The 16,607-nt window shown below is 48.4% G+C and overlaps 7 protein-coding genes across 7 annotated transcripts; 2 read left to right on the top strand and 5 right to left on the bottom strand.

Annotated features, from left to right (window-relative positions):
• Positions 1 to 81: 81 nt before the first annotated feature.
• On the bottom strand, positions 82 to 1,652 carry Aud_000065 (FAD-dependent oxidoreductase; the record flags this gene model as incomplete). Its single annotated transcript, XM_043285582.1, has 4 exons — positions 82 to 361; positions 415 to 779; positions 830 to 1,471; positions 1,554 to 1,652. The coding sequence occupies 4 exons, from the start codon at positions 1,650 to 1,652 to the stop codon at positions 82 to 84; spliced, it is 1,386 nt and encodes a 461-aa protein (XP_043141517.1).
• Positions 1,653 to 2,400: 748 nt separating this feature from the next.
• Positions 2,401 to 3,832, bottom strand: Aud_000064 (FAD-dependent oxidoreductase; the record flags this gene model as incomplete). The annotated part of the gene is made up of 2 exons (XM_043285581.1): positions 2,401 to 3,620; positions 3,673 to 3,832. 2 exons carry the CDS (start codon positions 3,830 to 3,832, stop codon positions 2,401 to 2,403), a joined length of 1,380 nt encoding a protein of 459 aa, XP_043141516.1.
• Positions 3,833 to 4,546: 714 nt separating this feature from the next.
• On the bottom strand, positions 4,547 to 5,305 carry Aud_000063 (S1 family peptidase; the record flags this gene model as incomplete). Its single annotated transcript, XM_043285580.1, has 1 exon — positions 4,547 to 5,305. The coding sequence occupies one exon, from the start codon at positions 5,303 to 5,305 to the stop codon at positions 4,547 to 4,549; it is 759 nt and encodes a 252-aa protein (XP_043141515.1).
• Positions 5,306 to 6,817: 1,512 nt separating this feature from the next.
• Aud_000062 (uncharacterized protein) lies at positions 6,818 to 7,144 on the top strand (the record flags this gene model as incomplete). The annotated part of the gene is made up of 1 exon (XM_043285579.1): positions 6,818 to 7,144. One exon carries the CDS (start codon positions 6,818 to 6,820, stop codon positions 7,142 to 7,144), a length of 327 nt encoding a protein of 108 aa, XP_043141514.1.
• Positions 7,145 to 8,934: 1,790 nt separating this feature from the next.
• On the top strand, positions 8,935 to 10,426 carry Aud_000061 (uncharacterized protein; the record flags this gene model as incomplete). The annotated part of the gene is made up of 3 exons (XM_043285578.1): positions 8,935 to 9,164; positions 9,232 to 9,952; positions 10,067 to 10,426. The coding sequence occupies 3 exons, from the start codon at positions 8,935 to 8,937 to the stop codon at positions 10,424 to 10,426; spliced, it is 1,311 nt and encodes a 436-aa protein (XP_043141513.1).
• Positions 10,427 to 12,109: 1,683 nt separating this feature from the next.
• On the bottom strand, positions 12,110 to 13,885 carry Aud_000060 (MFS transporter; the record flags this gene model as incomplete). Its single annotated transcript, XM_043285577.1, has 2 exons — positions 12,110 to 12,682; positions 12,743 to 13,885. 2 exons carry the CDS (start codon positions 13,883 to 13,885, stop codon positions 12,110 to 12,112), a joined length of 1,716 nt encoding a protein of 571 aa, XP_043141512.1.
• Positions 13,886 to 15,132: 1,247 nt separating this feature from the next.
• Aud_000059 (DUF3425 domain-containing protein) lies at positions 15,133 to 15,609 on the bottom strand (the record flags this gene model as incomplete). The annotated part of the gene is made up of 1 exon (XM_043285576.1): positions 15,133 to 15,609. The coding sequence occupies one exon, from the start codon at positions 15,607 to 15,609 to the stop codon at positions 15,133 to 15,135; it is 477 nt and encodes a 158-aa protein (XP_043141511.1).
• Between the last annotated feature and the right edge of the window lie 998 nt (positions 15,610 to 16,607).

The raw sequence follows: 16,607 nt of genomic DNA, 5'->3' as shown, positions 1-16,607 counted from the left end.
GTAGTATTGAAAAACTCAAGAAATTTATTAGAGTCCAACCCAAATTCATCGCAATGTCAAGGTTGAAAAACTATTCACTGGCTATTCAGAAACTCCCGTGGCCAGCCTATAATCATCCTCTGCATGGAATTTGCCATCCACTGGAACGTTCGTTGGGATGTACTCAGTGCCGTTCCTCACTGCTTCCACCACACGATCAAATTCTTCATGGGTATGGCTGACACAATCATAGCAGTGGATCCAGGCTGGACGTGCGATCGCGTTGAAGCGATCACTGGATGCGTTTTGGTCTAGATCGGCCTCGAGGCTGACTTCTTGAGCCTCGATAGAGCCTTGCTGGATGACCGAGACCCGTTTATGTCTGCCGATGTTGGTCAGCAGGGCGGTTTCACGTTTGGTCAGAGTATTATTTACCTCAACTTTTCCATAGCCCGCAGAGCGAGTGGGACGCCATCGCCCTCACTTTCTCCCTTTGCCAGGGACGATAGCCGAAGACAGATGGCAACCACGGCTGCATCTTCGATGGACTGATTGGCGCCCTGTCCGGTATGCGGCAGAAACGGGTGAGCTGCATCTCCGATGAGAATCATTCGGCCCTGCTGAGACACCCATGTGCCCAATGGCTTTCGAGTAACGAGGGCATGGTTGAAACATTTCCCTTGAGGTGTCTTGGAGATCACTGCACTCAGCTTTCTCGCTATCGGCCAATCCTGAATGTATGCAAGAACAGGGTCCACAGAGGCTGCTTGCACCCAGTTCTCAGTGGCCTTGCTCGCATCCTAGGCAAGTGTTATATTGTGGGTTTCTGCATATGAAACGGGATACACACCCGATGAGGACAGTTCCACCAGACATACTTCCCCTTGCCGATCGTTCCGACGAGAACTGTGACGTCCCGACCAAAGTAGATTTCATGACGATCATGCTCCGAAGTGCCCTCCAGCACCCAACGTGCATCGGGGTCGTTGGCTACCTCACTGGCATCGAAGTTGGATCGGAAGATTGCTCCTCCCGTCTGCAAGAGAGCCGCGGCATCTTCAAGGGGCTCTTCACCCGTGATGATGGCCCTAGCTTTGCTATACAAGCCGTCTGCCGCAATGATGCAGTGCCCAGTAATCTTTTCCTTACCATTGATACTCACACCGGCTGCGGTCTCTGTTTCCCAGTACTCATCTACGGTCACTCCGAATCTCAGATCCAGACCCAAATCGACTGTGGCATGCCGATACATTTCATTTACTAAATCGGACCGACGCAGAAACAGTCCTTGGGCCGGATCATCGGCGCCGAAAGGTATGACATGCTTGCATTCACCCGCGTCGCTGTACACTTCGACCGAGCTTAGTTCGCTGCCAACAGCCGCAAGACGGGAGACGATTGAGTCCTCTGTGGGCGACCAGCGCGAGAGGACATTGAGCCCGTTTCCACTGAGGCCAATTATGTCGCCTACGCCCAGATTTGGTAGTGTAAGCTTCGTGCTGTCAGAGGCAGCTTGTAAGAATGAGAGTCATGCCTAATTGATGCGCATCGCGCTTCCTTTCCAGTCCAATCACCGTATGGCCCTGCCGATGGCATTCAATGGCGGCGCTGAGTCCGGCAATCCCCAGACCCACAATTATCACTGTGATACCAGTGGGTGCGTCTCGAGTCATGGTCAAAGATGTCCGATATTGCGTGCGAGAGAATCGATTTGGCGTGGCTGGATATTCAATGATACACGAAAGGAGGGAGGGATGAGGGACAGTAAAGATGAGAGTGAGGGAAGAATATTATGACATAATAAAAAAGAATAAAATTATATAAGGATTAGTTAAATCTGATCCCTGATACTCGACGACCCCACCAGATGACATGATCAGCAGCCATTAACTAGGATTTACGTTGTACTTTTTGTGCCATTTGGGCTGGCTGATCGGAGACTAGGTTCAATAGTTTAGCATGAGACAAAGCAATATTGCGGTACAAAATTGAGGTGTCCAAATTCTGGTATTGTCCCGTCGATATGTCACAAGTAATATCCATGACTGCATTAGATTATAGCAATCAAACTATGAAGTCATCGAGGGGACTGTAATCCAAGTAGATCTCGTTCAGTGCTACCCGAGGCAGTCATAGCTGAGACATGCATATGCAAGGGTACTCCGCCGCCGTTCCAATGCAACGTTGGCTGATGCTATTTGCAAGCTTATGCACACGCACAGTGAGTGCAGGCGAGCCAGGATATTCTACTTTTCCAATCTCGTATGAGAGTGGGACTTGGTCTGCTGAAGATGGCTGAGCTGAACCGAGGCAGTTTGATCCTGCAAACATGCAGCTGACCCTCAACAGCCAGGCGGGGGGAGTAATCGAAGGAGATGGTAATGGTACTAATGTCAGATCGTATGGAATTTATGCAACTAGCTACGCTTCCACATTGTATGTGTTTTCCACCCGATACACTCCATCAACGGGAATGTTTGATGGGATATATTCGCTGCCCGTCTGGATTGCCTGAACCACAGTCTCAAACACTAGATGGGTATACTCCTGGCAGTCATGGTTAAAGACCCAATCTGGATTTGGGAAGCGGAACAGATCCGGATCTTTGGCCACCGTCTCCCAGTCTGGCCGTAAAAGCGCCTCTTGAAGAGCCGAACTGCCCAGCTGAATCACACTGGCCCGCGGGTACCTGATCTTTTCGGCCGCTCGTAAACCCAGAGGAACCTGGTCTTTTCCAGCTAGGGCAAGAGTCACGGCAATGACTGCCCCATCCTCCATTCCTTGACTGCCTCCCTGTCCAACGACTGGGAAATAGGGATGCGCCGCATCGCCAATGAGAATCGCTCGACCACCGGGGGAAATCCATGTCTTCAGCGGGGGCCGATAGACCAACGGATGGTTCACCAGTTTGCTGGGTTGGGTATGTCTGATCACTGCTTGAATTCTCTCCTTTCCGGGCCAGTGATCAATGGCTGCCATTGCATCCGCCAATTTGGCGTGCCCACCTCCTCCACTCCAGGTCTCCTCGGCCCCATAGCAGTCCCAGTGTGTGGTCATCCAGACCAAGTCCTTGCCCCGTCCCATGGTCAGCATGGCCATGTTGACTCCCTCACCAAACCATGCGTACGCTTGGTCCTGCTCGCTGGTCCCCTTTAGCACCCACTGTGCCTCGGGATCGCTGGCGAATGGTTCGCTGTTAGTATCGATATGAGCGCGGAACGTTGCCCACCCCGTCTCCTTGCGTGTCCGGTCCACCTTTTCACCCGTGATAAATTGCCGCGACATGCCATTAACTCCATCGGCGCACACAACGCAGTTTGCGGCCAGCCTGTCCTCTCCATTCACGATGACACCAGCCTCATCGCTGGTCTCCCAGTATTCGGTCACTTGAGCGCCGAACCGTATGTCAATCCCTAGTCCTTTCGCATGCTCGTAAAGGATAGACACCAGCTTGGCCCGGTTGGTCACAAACTGCTGCCCCTTGCCGGGAAGCTCATTGCGGGCAATGAACTTGTCACAATGGTCCATCATATCGGCGTGCGTCGCGTCACATCGAGTGCGGTCGATCTCGGCGACCACCTCCGAACCCCATTGTCGGATGATTCGTACTGCATTTGGACCAATGGCAATTCCATCGCCGGCTAATCCGTTAGTTGAGGTGTAGAAATGAATAGGCTGAGCAATGTTTCATACCGTCATGTTTTAACTGCGTGATCCTTTCCAACACTATCACCGAATGGCCCTTTCGATGACATTCAATGGCCGTGGTAAGGCCAGCCAGCCCCAATCCCACAACAATCACCTTAATCCCACTGGAAGGAGAGGTAGAGGATGACGGTATATCCCGAGCCATCTTGTATATCCTTGCCAATTAATGTGAGGAATGAATAGAAAGCCCTGAGACTATCGAACCGAGACAGCACGATGCAGATGTCAAAAGCGGAGGGGTTGGGGGTTTGGGTTTATACAAGGAGAAGAGCTGGTCTTTCCACGGAGAATTTTGTGGCCAGCTACCATCCACGTTCTTTTCAGTTGTGCTACCGCTCTTTTGCATACATAATGTATGGATTACGGATACAGGTGACAAGGGATATTTTACCTCTGTCAGTATGTTCAAAATGTCGACCCAATTTTGGGATGCGCACCGCATTTGCAGGTCATCCATACATGAAGTTAGTATCTGCATATGCATGTACATTTACAGTCTTTTATTACAAGCCCATAGCGTACCATATTGGGCCATTTTTTGAGACTCGGAAACTACTCCTGCCAAATGAAGATATTGTCCTCCTTAGCTTTGCTCATCCTTACAGAATGCTATCATCAAGGTCCTCAGTTTTGGTTCGATCAGACATGCAGGAGCAGATGAAAGATCGGCGACTAGAATACTATACACATGAGTTGACAGAGCCCTTCTTCTTTTTATTTAAAAAAAAAAAAAAATCAAGAAAAAAAAGAAAGAGAAATGAAATAAATGTCTTTCTATCACATAGTGGCTACAATGAATGATAGCGTCATGCTTTATAGGCAAAGTCCAACACAGGGACCACATGCAATACAAATCACCTTAGAAGACGGCATTCTCCATGATCCACCCCCTGAAGTATCCCACATCCGTGTAGACATCGGGTAAAGCCTTCCTCAGATCAGTGTCGTAGATGCTGAAACTGACCAGGCCAACGACGGTGCCGTCCTCATTGTTCACAAGCGGTCCTCCCTTGTCGCCCAGCCAGGCCGCCTTCTCGGTCGGTGGCTGATCACACACCATACGGTCCGAGATCGTATGGATGCCCTTCCACTCGGATCTGCACTTTTCCCGGGTGACCCCGACAGTAGGGAGCTCGTGGATGTTGTCCGGGAAAATTCCGATGGAGTAGTTTGTGAAACCCCAGCCGTACACGGTCAGATTGGCACCGATGCTGGTGGAGAAATCGTTGATAACAGCAAATGTGACGTCGTACGCGGGCTCACTCAGAGTCAGAATCGCTAGGTCAGAGTCCCGGGTGTCGATGTCATAGTCAGGATGCTGGGTGATGGCGGCCAGGCTTCGCATTCCATCGCTGGTGGTGCGGTTGTTGCTGCCAACATGGGCCAGCAGAGTTTCTGGGGATTGATTTTGAATGCACGAGGCTGCCGTGACGACCGAATAGGGGCTGATCAGCACGCCACCGCATCTCTGGAAGTTGCCGTCGGACCTATACAGAGCGACGGCAAATGGCGCGGCATCCGCAGGAGCCTCGGGGGCCCCGTTTATGGCATGAGTAGGGCGTGTAATGGAGAGAATGAGGCAGAGAATAAAGGAATAGACGGAGAAGGACTGGGTCATTTTGCAGTGAGATACAGGGTGTGAGAGCAACTTGCCGCTGTGTCTCTGCAGGTAAACAGTAGCGCAATCACCTTATATAGGGTGCTCAAAATCTGCTGTCGTTGTATGACGCTGCGGCTGTCAGTCAAGGATCGGGCTTTCTCGGTGCCATTGTTGGTCACTGAATGCTAGGTACCGCTTATCCACGCCTTCTGGGATCTTGACTGAAAAAGAGAAAGGTGGCTTGCATATCCCTGATCCGACTATTGCCCCCGGGAGGCAAATGAGCAGCCATAATTGGGGCGATGGCGTCTTTCAATTGAATTGCAAAATTGCAGCAATGTGAAACTAGAGTTCTGATCCCAGGATTGTATCTTACTCAAGTAAGTATGCTTTTTTCCGATGCAAATTCTATCCCTTGCTGATTCTGTCTTTCAGCTCGTTCATTTCTTCTCAGCTACACATTACAATGCTCAAAAATTAATTTCCACCGCCCACCCCTTAATTGCCTGGATTAATGTCTGCGTGCAGATCACTCCACATTCCTGCATGATTGAGTTCCAATAGGAAACACGATCCGGCGATTCCGATGCTCTGTCCCCAAGTACATGGCTACACATCTAGTGGGACTCAATGGACTGTTCGTGATGTTTTGGTATCGGATCAAGGACAGTACACTCACATTGTCGATCAGCTCCAATATTGCCTTTATAATCCTGTCCGCGATCATCCAACAAAAAAAGAAAAGAAAAGAAAAGAAAAGAAAAGAAAAGAAAAGAAAAGAAAGGGGCCCCGCAGAGCAACTGCATACTCAGACCTTGAACTACTGGGCAGTATTGAGATACGTTTCGCGAAATGCAGCCCAGCCCGACCATCGTGTGCAAGGACTCATCAACTACTGTGCGCAGATTAGGGTGACTGCTGAAAGGGCTGCTGCCAATGCACTCAGTCAATGTGTCATGACTGCAGGCTAATACTGCCAAACATGTGATGGGTTCTTGCTCAATGCGGCCGAGACCCTGTTATGCTTGCATGATCACATTCTAGACCACGATTGGCGTTATTCGATTTAAAATGGATTCTGATTATTGGAAATTACTCTATGTGACGGTTGGTATAGCAAAATTTGAAATGATATCACGCTGAACGGGGCCCAATTGCTTTTTTGTTTGTGATTTACTTTGTGGAGTTCGCCAGACAATACAGCATCCAAAGCTCTATTTCTCATATATTCCGGCAGGATTCTCATAGTCAAATAGAAATAGTATGTAGGCAGATCGCCTTTGCTTTCTCTGCATTTGCGTGTCAACCTGTTGGTCCTTCGACGAGGATATGTAGTGCTGATCAATTGCCATGGAACTGGTGATGGTTGGAGAGGACTCTAGCGTTCTCATAAGACTGCAAGGTCCGGATCCAGGCATCGTAAGAATCATCAACACGGTTTCACCCAAACTTCCGCGCCTTGTGCACGGTGCATATGAAGGGGGTGGTAACATTAAGAGAGGAATTAAGGAACCAGTTCATTAATTCAAAATGCGTCGACCTGAAAAGCTCCCAGATTTCCGCCGTACTTGGCAGCATTACGTTCCCATACTGGGGCTTTATCTCGGCCAAATTCTTCATATCCATCCGGGACTCGGCTTCATCTGGCAGGGTGGAATAACTGGGAACATGAACATTGAAGTACCCTCCAAGTCAAGTCCAGAGGAACTTGAAGACGATCGCATCGCCATTAACGTGGAGACTGGCGGCAGGCTCACCAGAACCCAAGCAGCAGCCATCATATCAGTTTTATCCAGTCTGGCAGGCTGCTCTTATCAACAGTACTCGGGTCAGCGTCATCATCAGTCCGATCAGTAATGGATTGCGTGCGGACCACTTCGACCACCACCACACCCTGAATACAGCGCTATCTATGCTGAGTGCTTTTATCTTTCTGGCAGTCTTCACTAGGAACATTGAGAACGCTGTTAGTTATGCACATACTATACGGTATGTCTCAGATGGCTGTTGATGACTATTTGTGTAACTCTCAGCAAAGGGATTCCATGGGGTGTTTTCCAGACCTTTTTAGTGTTGTACGCACCGAGCTAATGCTGGTTGTACTCCGAGGCCATCTTCTCAGTTATATCAACCTGTGGTGGGTAATAGGACAAATTTGTGGTGCTTTTGTGATCCGCGCCTTGGTCGGTACAGAATCCGAATGGGCATAACTTGTCCCCTGCGCACTGCAGTGGGCTTTTATCACCCTAGTCTTAACGGGCGTTGTATTTGCACCAGAGTCCCTGTGAGTGGAACTTCCTTTTCAACTACGCATTTTAATTCAGGTAACTAAGTAATGCACTGCAGGGTGGCTGATCCAGCAAGAAAGGCCAGAGGAGGCTTACATGTCCCTTCTGTGGCTTACAAGACCAGGCGCCGGGGCGCTAAGTGTGGATGAGATGGTGGCAATGATGAGACATACTGACAAGGTTGAAGATATCTCAGAAATAGCAACATATCCTATCGCAAATGCTTGGGAGGCGTGAACCTACGGCGAACCAATATCACTACCATGGTCTGGGTCATACAATAGGCGTGTGGCTCGACTCTCACATTCTACGCCGCATACTTCTACGAGCAGGCCGCTTTTCAAGTACGCACTGCCTTTAACCTTGTGGTAAGAATGTATTGGTTGGCAATCTGCGCTAATGTCATGTATTGGGCCCTATTGCCGTGGGTTGGGCGCCGTCGGCTCTATCTTTCCGGCGATTCTCTTTCGTCAGTCATACTAATAGCAGCTTTCTGGGTCAGCATAATGCCTGAGGCACAAACCCATTCATGGATGCTTGGGTCGTTCGTCATTGCCTTAACGTTTGTTTATCAGATGACCTTGGGGCCGGTCTGTTATATGTTAGTCGCGGAGGTTCCATCCACACGACTCCGACTCAAGACCATTATCGTCGGGCGTGTAGTATACAACATGACAAGTATAATTACAAACACGGTCACCCCTCGCATACTAAATCCAATTGCGTAGAAGTGGAAGGGAAAATCGTGCTTTTTCTTTATTGGGACCAGCATTTTGTGTCTTGTATGGTGTTATTTCGGACTTCCGGAGACTTTTGGACTCGGTTACCTTGAGATTAACATTCTGTTTGAGAAGCGCGTATAGGCAGTCAAGTTCCGCATATTCCAACGCAACTTGGCCAGATCCGGATACAATGATATAATCAGCAATGAGCGAAGAGGTAGTGCGTGGCAAAGGTATAAAATTAATTTTACCCTCCACCCTCATGTTCGGGTGCCCAACCATAATGCTGGGATCGGGACAGTAGCTAGCTGAAGCGCTTGTGATAAGATCACGGTCTATAAAGCGACGGCGCGCAGTGTCCGCTTTGCACACTATGTAGGGCTGGAAATTCTGGTGAATAAGTGATAGCCAATCTACTCGTACAGGGAAGTTTGCTGATGAGTTGGCTTTCTCTGACGTGTCATAACAAGTCTCATTCCCCGAGGCAGCAGCATGCAGTGGGAACCGAGGGACACCATCTATTATCACCGCTAGCGGGTGCGCACTACTACATATAGGTCTGTTCTCCATTTCATGTCTGAACTAATTCACTCCACACAATTTAGAAGCTCCCCTTTAACCAAAACTTCTTCTCCATATGTCGTCCTATCCCACGTCCGCTGAGGCAACGGGCACCACGAATGTGGGTAATAATAAACCCATCATTGAGCCTGCAAGCGCGAGCTGGTTTACTGATTACATCATGGATGTGAAACTTGAGTCAAAAGATGGCACCGACATCCCACTTTACAATGAGAAGCTGATGACTCACGTCACCCAGATCACTAATGGCGGGCCCTATGTCATTGATCGTGTGCACAGCGACAGGTCTGAACATTTCAATCAAGCCAAAGAGGACTATTGATTATTTTACGTCCATCTGAACCACGCTGAGATGGAAATTGCGATTGGAGGGGAAACGCGGGTCCGGACAAACTCAAAGCCCCGTTGGTACAACATCTCCAGAGAAGAAAACCATGTCGTTGAAAGATGGCAAGGTGAATACACAGCGTATCAGTTCTCCTACAATGTGGAAGAACGGCGGGGAACATAATCGGTTCGTGGCAGTCCGATGCCCTAAAATGGACAACCCAGCTATCGCGGTGAAAGTTAATGGGCATTATGGTGGACTCCACTGGGTGGGTCTGTTCGTTAAATCGAGGACAGATGACACCAACCAATTCATTGCCGTGAGAACCACCCATCGCTTGCTTCCAGATTACGCCGAGCGCACCAAAAAATACGAAGGCCATGAAAAGTGGTATCATCCCGATCTCGCCGTTGACTTGGTGGATCGCACCCTTACTCTCTTCCCTAAGCAACTGTATGGGACCAAGGGCAATCTGCCTGATTTGTCCGATAAGTTTGTCACAACAGATCCAGAAAATGACATTGGTGCATGGCACCTGAATCTCGGCGGTATTCATCCCAGGTATAAGTACGTGTGGCAAGCGGCAGGAAAGACCATTCTCAGAGTCCAACACCCCGGGAAATTTCCTCCCTGGGTCCCCGAAGAACCACTTCCTAATCTTATTCCCGCCCCCGGTGCCATTGATTATATCTCGGGAATTAAGCTTAGAGAAGAGTCAGTTACACCAAAGGGTGGAGGCTGGACTGTACTTCTTACCATTTTGGGAGGTGTGACGCATCTTGACCGGCGTGTTCACCGGTGATCTCGCCGGCATCGTTGACGGAGTCATAAAGGTCGGAGGTGTGTTTGACGAAAAAAGATGCAAGAGGAAGCAGATTTCAATGGCTTCGTTACTGCGGCAGGCAAAGCGTTTGATGCGTATAAGAAGATCAAGGGCAGTGCGAAGGAATGCGCTGCGGTGGAGATTGAGGAGGTTGAAGAGGTCGAGAAGCCCAATACGGCCGATATCCCTACTATTGCCGAGAAAATCAGAAATGGGACGATCGCGAACCGTGATTTTGGTTCCTTTGTGCAAGATCCCTACCCAGAGCCTCCAGACGAATTTCTTCTAGACTTCATCCGTGACGACCCCGACAGTGCCCGCTGGGCCGGTGCCGGTCATGATCGAGAGACTTGTCATTGTTTGATATGCAGGATGTACTTACGCATATACTACTGATCGTCCAGAGTCTTGCCATCGACAGAAATTCATGATGATTGGGCAAGTCGATACGCTTGAAGATTTCGTTTCCAGACCTTAACACCAAGGCACAAACATGCAAAAGCTATTTACATAATGTCATACTTGTTATAAACTTATACTATCCAAGAGTCTCTGCTGAATTAAATAAGTGTAATCATCCGCTGGATCTTTGTAACTGGTCTGATAATCAAGATCCACAGCCAACACATCTATACTGTCCCCGGATTCCGAGCCATACATCCCATGGAGTTCACCCGCCGCGTCTCGAAGCAGTGTCCCACTCTATTTTCCTATTTTCTAGCCTTCCTAACAGGCAGACATGGGAATTCTGGCTCCATCAAATCTATCTTGGAGTTGGGTTTGAAGGATGTATTGTTATCATATTCAGGGGAAGCTTATGGATAATTCACAAGTAGCAGTGCCACAGCTGGCATAGGCTTCTCTCAGATGACGCGTGGTCAAAAGTGTCTGCTGACCGTACGGGAAAAATAAGGGAAAGTAAGAGAAATCTCAAAGTATGATGATCAGCTCAGCACCAAAACGAGCGATAACGAGAAAGTTGAGTTTTCAGAGCTGTGCATATAAAGAAAGGGAGATAAAGATGGGATGGGCGAAAGGCACCAGGAAATTCTTATTCCTTGTTTGCGACAACTGTTGCAACGGCAATTGGCACTCTGTTCCTAGAGCTTTGCTGTTGGTCTCGCTTCACTCTATAAACATAGTTATTCCCTAATCAAATGGCTAGGCTGTAGGTATAACTTACTCGATGGATTTCCCGCCCCTCGTTAGAAGCCTGAAGTTCTTGAAGTGGGTTCTCAATGCTTTGTTCCGAAACAAGGACGCTTAGAAGCCCTGGGTCGTTAGGTGCCGATGATAGCTGAACAGCTTGAGCAAGTCCACGTAGGGGCCTACAACGTCCCTATCGGTCAGAAAAGCCAGTGGGCGCTACTTTAGATACAGGTAGTTCTGCTGGGATGTATTCTCGCTATGCGTGAACCTCCCACGGATGCCGGATGTTTCCTGTTCCATTCAGGGGAGCATTTTCGTTAAGCTGATATGCCCACTAGTCGATGGCCGCCGTGGAAGCAGGTGCCGTCTGGGGTCAACGAAAGGCGGCGGGCCTTTTTTTCTCTGGCTGCGAACGAATATCAGGTGGTATGCAGGATTCCCGCAGAAATTCACGTCCTTTGCGTGCAATATGCCACATATTAGCTTCAATTCTCGCAGCAACGATTTAAGACACACTGAAAGAAGCGGAAGATGTCAGTCTCAAAGCGCGCAAAACCTGATCCCCCTGGATGGACAGATATGTTTCAGAAAAGCCTGATGGTCCTTCGCTTGAGCTCATGGAGAGGGGGACCATGTGCTGGTCTTTATCCATGGCTTAGCGTATGATAGAACCCTCATGGTCTGATCAAGCTTCATTATCTGGGAAGTATAGCTCTGCCCTGGTTGACCTCCCTGGCTATGGGGTCTGTAAGGCGCCCAAAGTAGAGTACAGCCTAGAGCTTCTTGCTCACAGTGCCTACGCAGTCCTACGAAAGAAGGAATAAAGAAACAAGTTATAACGGACACAGCATGGGACGCGGGTTACTGCGAATGGCAAAAACTGGCCCTATATTCAGGTCCTATTCTGAGTCACATCAAGCGCTCTATGAGTTATGACTCGGCAAACTTCGATTTTGCCCTGAGTTTGGAGCCATATTGGTGTAACAGGAAGATACCAATGATGCCGAGCGTGCTTAACCCACCCAATAGACTTATCCCACGTCCAATGCCAAGATTATCGAACATAGGCCGTGCGTATAGGATCGAACCACACGCCATAGCAGATCGGAAGAAATCGTTGGCTGCAAAAAGAGACGCGGCGTACATCGGATACGACATGGGAACATACACAAAGACGCACTGCAGCACAATGAACGCCGATCCCGCGTAGATAGTAATACCAATCGTGGGAACAATCCAGTGAATGTCTTTGTTTGCGGTCCAACCGAACAAAAATAAGCCGATAGGAGGTCCGAAGCAGCCGAACAACGCCGGTACAAGACGAGTCTCTTGCGCCATCGGCCGACCGTTTTCAATGCGGGGGATGAGGTAGTACCAGAGATACGCAAAATAGGAGGCGATGCCGAGCAAACACGCCACAAGAATGCACAGAAACACCAGCCCAATTGTGCCGAGGGTGAATCCATAAATGGGTGGATATACCAACGGAAAAACCTCAAAGAACTGCTCCAACAGATTAGCCATGCGCCCAAGACATCTTCACTCTCACGAGGTGCGACCTACGGAATAATAGATACCATAGACGATTGCCGTATACAGCTGGACAAACAGCACTGCCGGATCCTTGACGGAAATTTGCAAAGGTTTGATGATTGCTTCCACAGCGATAGCCATAGGTTTGAGTCGCCTCTGTTCAATCTCAGACTGCGACATCAGGTTCTGAGTGCCGAGTGATTTGCGCAAGCGCTTTGCACGCTTGTGTAGAAGAGTCGGAGCTGACGTCTCCGGAAGAAAGACTACCATGATGGCGAATACCGGCCCAGCACCCCAAAGTATCTCCCACAGAGACCATCGCCAGCCCATCTTCTCTACGGCAAAGCCGGAAATGAGCGGGCCGAGAGCAGGGCCACAATATGCGGCTGTCACCCATACACTGAGTGCGAAGGGGAGATAGAGGTGTGAGTACAAGTCTTGCATTGTAGCTCCACCGGTAGCCAGGCAAGGGCTGCCGAAGAATCCTTGCAGGAACCGAAGAACAAGAAGTCCGGCGAAGTTGTCCACCATTGGAAGAGGAATAGAGATGATCACAAAGAGGAACATAGTGATGCAATAGACGGGTGATCGCCCGATGGAAGGAATTTCCGAAAGGGGCGAGAACACAAGAGGACCGACTCCATATCCCAGCACATATAAGGACAACCCAAGAGACGCAGCAGTCATCGAAACCCCGAATACAGTTGTTACCTCCTCCTCCGATGATGTATAGATCGCTGATCCGGCATAGACGATAAATGTGTAGGTGAAAATAATAAAAGCAACCAAGGATTTCTTGGTCTGTGGCCAGTTTTGAGGGTTTTCGGAATCGTCTGATGTGTACCAGTCAATGACAATCAGGCCGTCCTCAGTTTCCAAAGGCACAAAGGTGACATTTCTTTTCTCTTCTGTCCGCTCCTCGTCGACTGCGGATCTCTCAATATCATCTGTGGTTGTATCTCTTACGATGCTTCTACCATCAGAGGAAGAGAGTGTGCTGGAATTGAACGTCTGTGGCTCGGATTTCCTGGCTTCCGATAGAGCCAATTCGTAGTTTACCGGGATAATAAAATCATGCTCTTCCTCGGGGTATCGCAACAGTCGGCTCCCTGTTGCCCAGCGAAGAAACTGCCCGGCAGGGGCGTCGCGGACAAGTCTTAGCATCGACTCCATATTTCTCTCGGTGAGAATCCCAAAATGCCAACGTACAGCTGCCAGGTGGATATATGAGGGCCAGCCTTGGGCTGATAACTTAATAATATTTCGGTTGTAAGAACGAAGATCCTTGAAGGACACTCCATGTTCTCTCCAATATATAGGAGCCAGCAAAGAGTGAATTATCAGCGACGGATTTCTAATCATCAAGCTTGAGTCTATCCTTCGGACTTAAGCCGTTATGCCCTCCGCGAGCATTCCATGGCTCAATATTTTGCCCTCGGTGCAAACAATTGCTTAAAAATCAGGATATCGTTAATCACTACTTTCATTTTCAGAATTTGGCGATCGGTAATGGTTCACTAATACTTCTGCTTACGTGCCTTGGAGGAAGGTAATGGAATCCTTGGAAGCCTAGGGATTTATTAGGCCTGCAACTAGACTATATACCATATCTAGATTATATAGTACAGCTATCCTTCCACCTGAGTACTTCAATATGGTGCTGTAGGCCGAACCAGGAATTGTTCTGCAGACAGATTAACAGTGTTTGCTGACAAGTCCGCGTTTGGCACTGTCTAAGGTACCTTCAGATGAGATTTCATTACTATGTAAAGGAAGGCAAAGGATAGGCGTTAAAGTATACACTAGTGCGTTATTAGGTTTGCGCTAATGCAAGTTACTGACAGGACCAGAGTCATAACCCAAGGACCACATCATTAAGAAAGCTTTGCGGAGTAGTGGCTGTCAGACAACATCCCATCGAATTCGGTTATACGTCAGATTGCCTCAGGTCTAAGAGTAAGCCAGATAAGCCAATTCTATCACCACCTGAGTCCTCAAGGAAGATTGGTTGTTTCGCTTACAGTAGTGCGCCTTATTAGATCCGCTTTCATTCCCACTCCGTGTCCGTACAAGATTACGGACCAGACCACAAGATTTAAGAAGTCGCCCTCTTTTCATTATTAATTTTTTTTTTTTTTTTTTAATACCCCTTTTTTTAGAAAAAAAAAAATATTTGATAAGCAGCAGGTAGAACTTGAAGGCCAGGTGGTATCATCCAGAAAATAAAGAAACTTGTCGTAAATAGGATTAGAGAGTACAACCAAGGAAATATTAGGACATGCGACCTAAACGACACAATCGAATGAGTGACACAACCCAATTGCTTTTTGAAGATAGGGCAAACATACTCCGACCAATCTTATACGGCCATTCGTTAAGCATGCGCGACAAAAGTCCATATTGACAACCACATGCCGTCGTCAAGTCACAGATTCTAAGTCCTCCTCAATCTCATGAACGCGCGGATGAGGTCCATAATTAGCTGCCGGATAGTCCTGGAAGTAAAGAGCGGGTTCGCCACGTTTTCTGCGCCAGTAGTTTGTCGATTCAAGCAAGCTACGACTGCCACGAACTACCCAAGGCCACTTCTGTGCAAACGCTTCAGTCACTTCCCAACCTTGCGGATCCCACGGGTCGCCCCATACGATCACACCACCGTGCCCGCTGCTCACGGATTGGAAACCTCGCATATCTCGACAGAGCTGCCCCGCGTCATACGTAGTCTCATTTTGAAGTAACAGATTGTCACGAAGTTCCTCTACTGGCAAGAGGTCAATCCACGGATGATGGGGAACACTGCGCTGAAGAGCAGTGGGCCATAGACTCGCTGGCAAGGTGTTGAAGAATGGTCCATCAATATTTAGTGATGTGAATGAGGATCGAGCGCTAGGCCCCATGCGCTGCGATGTATACCCAAGAATCTGTGCATTAGCCACCAGTGACCGTGTAGTATTGAATTGGACTACACTTAGGAGCGGCTCTGTATCGAGACACCCCTGTAGGTAGCGCTGTGATATCCATGATGAGAACTGGTTAATAAACTGCCGTGTTTCCTCCGAGTCAGGTCTGCAAGCCGTAAAGGAGCATATGCTGCCTGGTAATGGAAATTGACTGCTCTGTGAAAGTTGGTTCTGATTAAGCACAGCGAGCTGCGAATTGGCAGTATTGATTGCGCTTGGCGCAGGATAAGGTAGAAATCTGGATTTCTTCCGCTGCCCTTTTGGCCGCATATTATTGCTATATGTTAGTGATGCTGACTTCTCATGGTCAATAGAGTGGGGGATGACCAACGGCTAGCCCTCTGATTGATTCGATCTTGCAGTCTTTTCCTCTCCTTAGGATCGGTTATGCCAGTCCAATCATCTCTATCCCCAGCATGCAGCTGCTGGGGCATGAGCTGCAGTGGGATACGCTGAGCTGACATGGTCAATAAAGAGGCTGATCATTTTCTTTTATGAATGTGAATGGCACTTCTCTGGATTGCTGCTGGTGGGGAAAGCATACCGAAATGCCGCCCCATAAATATTAGTAATACATACCTGTATGACGTCCTACATAGACTGGTCGTTGATTGGGTTTGGATGTATCCGCAAGGGGTTCAATCCAACCCATGCGGATTATAGGTTAATCCACTAGCTATCTAACCCGCCCTCATATTCATATTCATGTGGGTTGGATTATGGATAATGGATATATCCATACTATCTAGTTAGGTGACCTCTAGTATTCAGGTTACTACCTATTTTTCTAGTATTCTAGCTACACCACTAAGATATCCATATATTTTGTTTAATAATATAATAATTTACTATGTAAAAATTATATATTACCTATCATATAAGGTAAAATAGCCTTATATAGGGGAGTAGTGGCACTCCCTAAGGTTAAGATGAAA

Source organism: Aspergillus udagawae (assembly GCF_001078395.1).
Source record: "Aspergillus udagawae IFM 46973 DNA, scaffold_1, whole genome shotgun sequence".
NCBI classification, from domain to species: Eukaryota; Fungi; Ascomycota; class Eurotiomycetes; order Eurotiales; family Aspergillaceae; genus Aspergillus; species Aspergillus udagawae.
The sequence above is the reverse complement of the archived record's forward strand: the minus strand, read 5'-3'. Positions and strand labels throughout refer to the sequence as shown.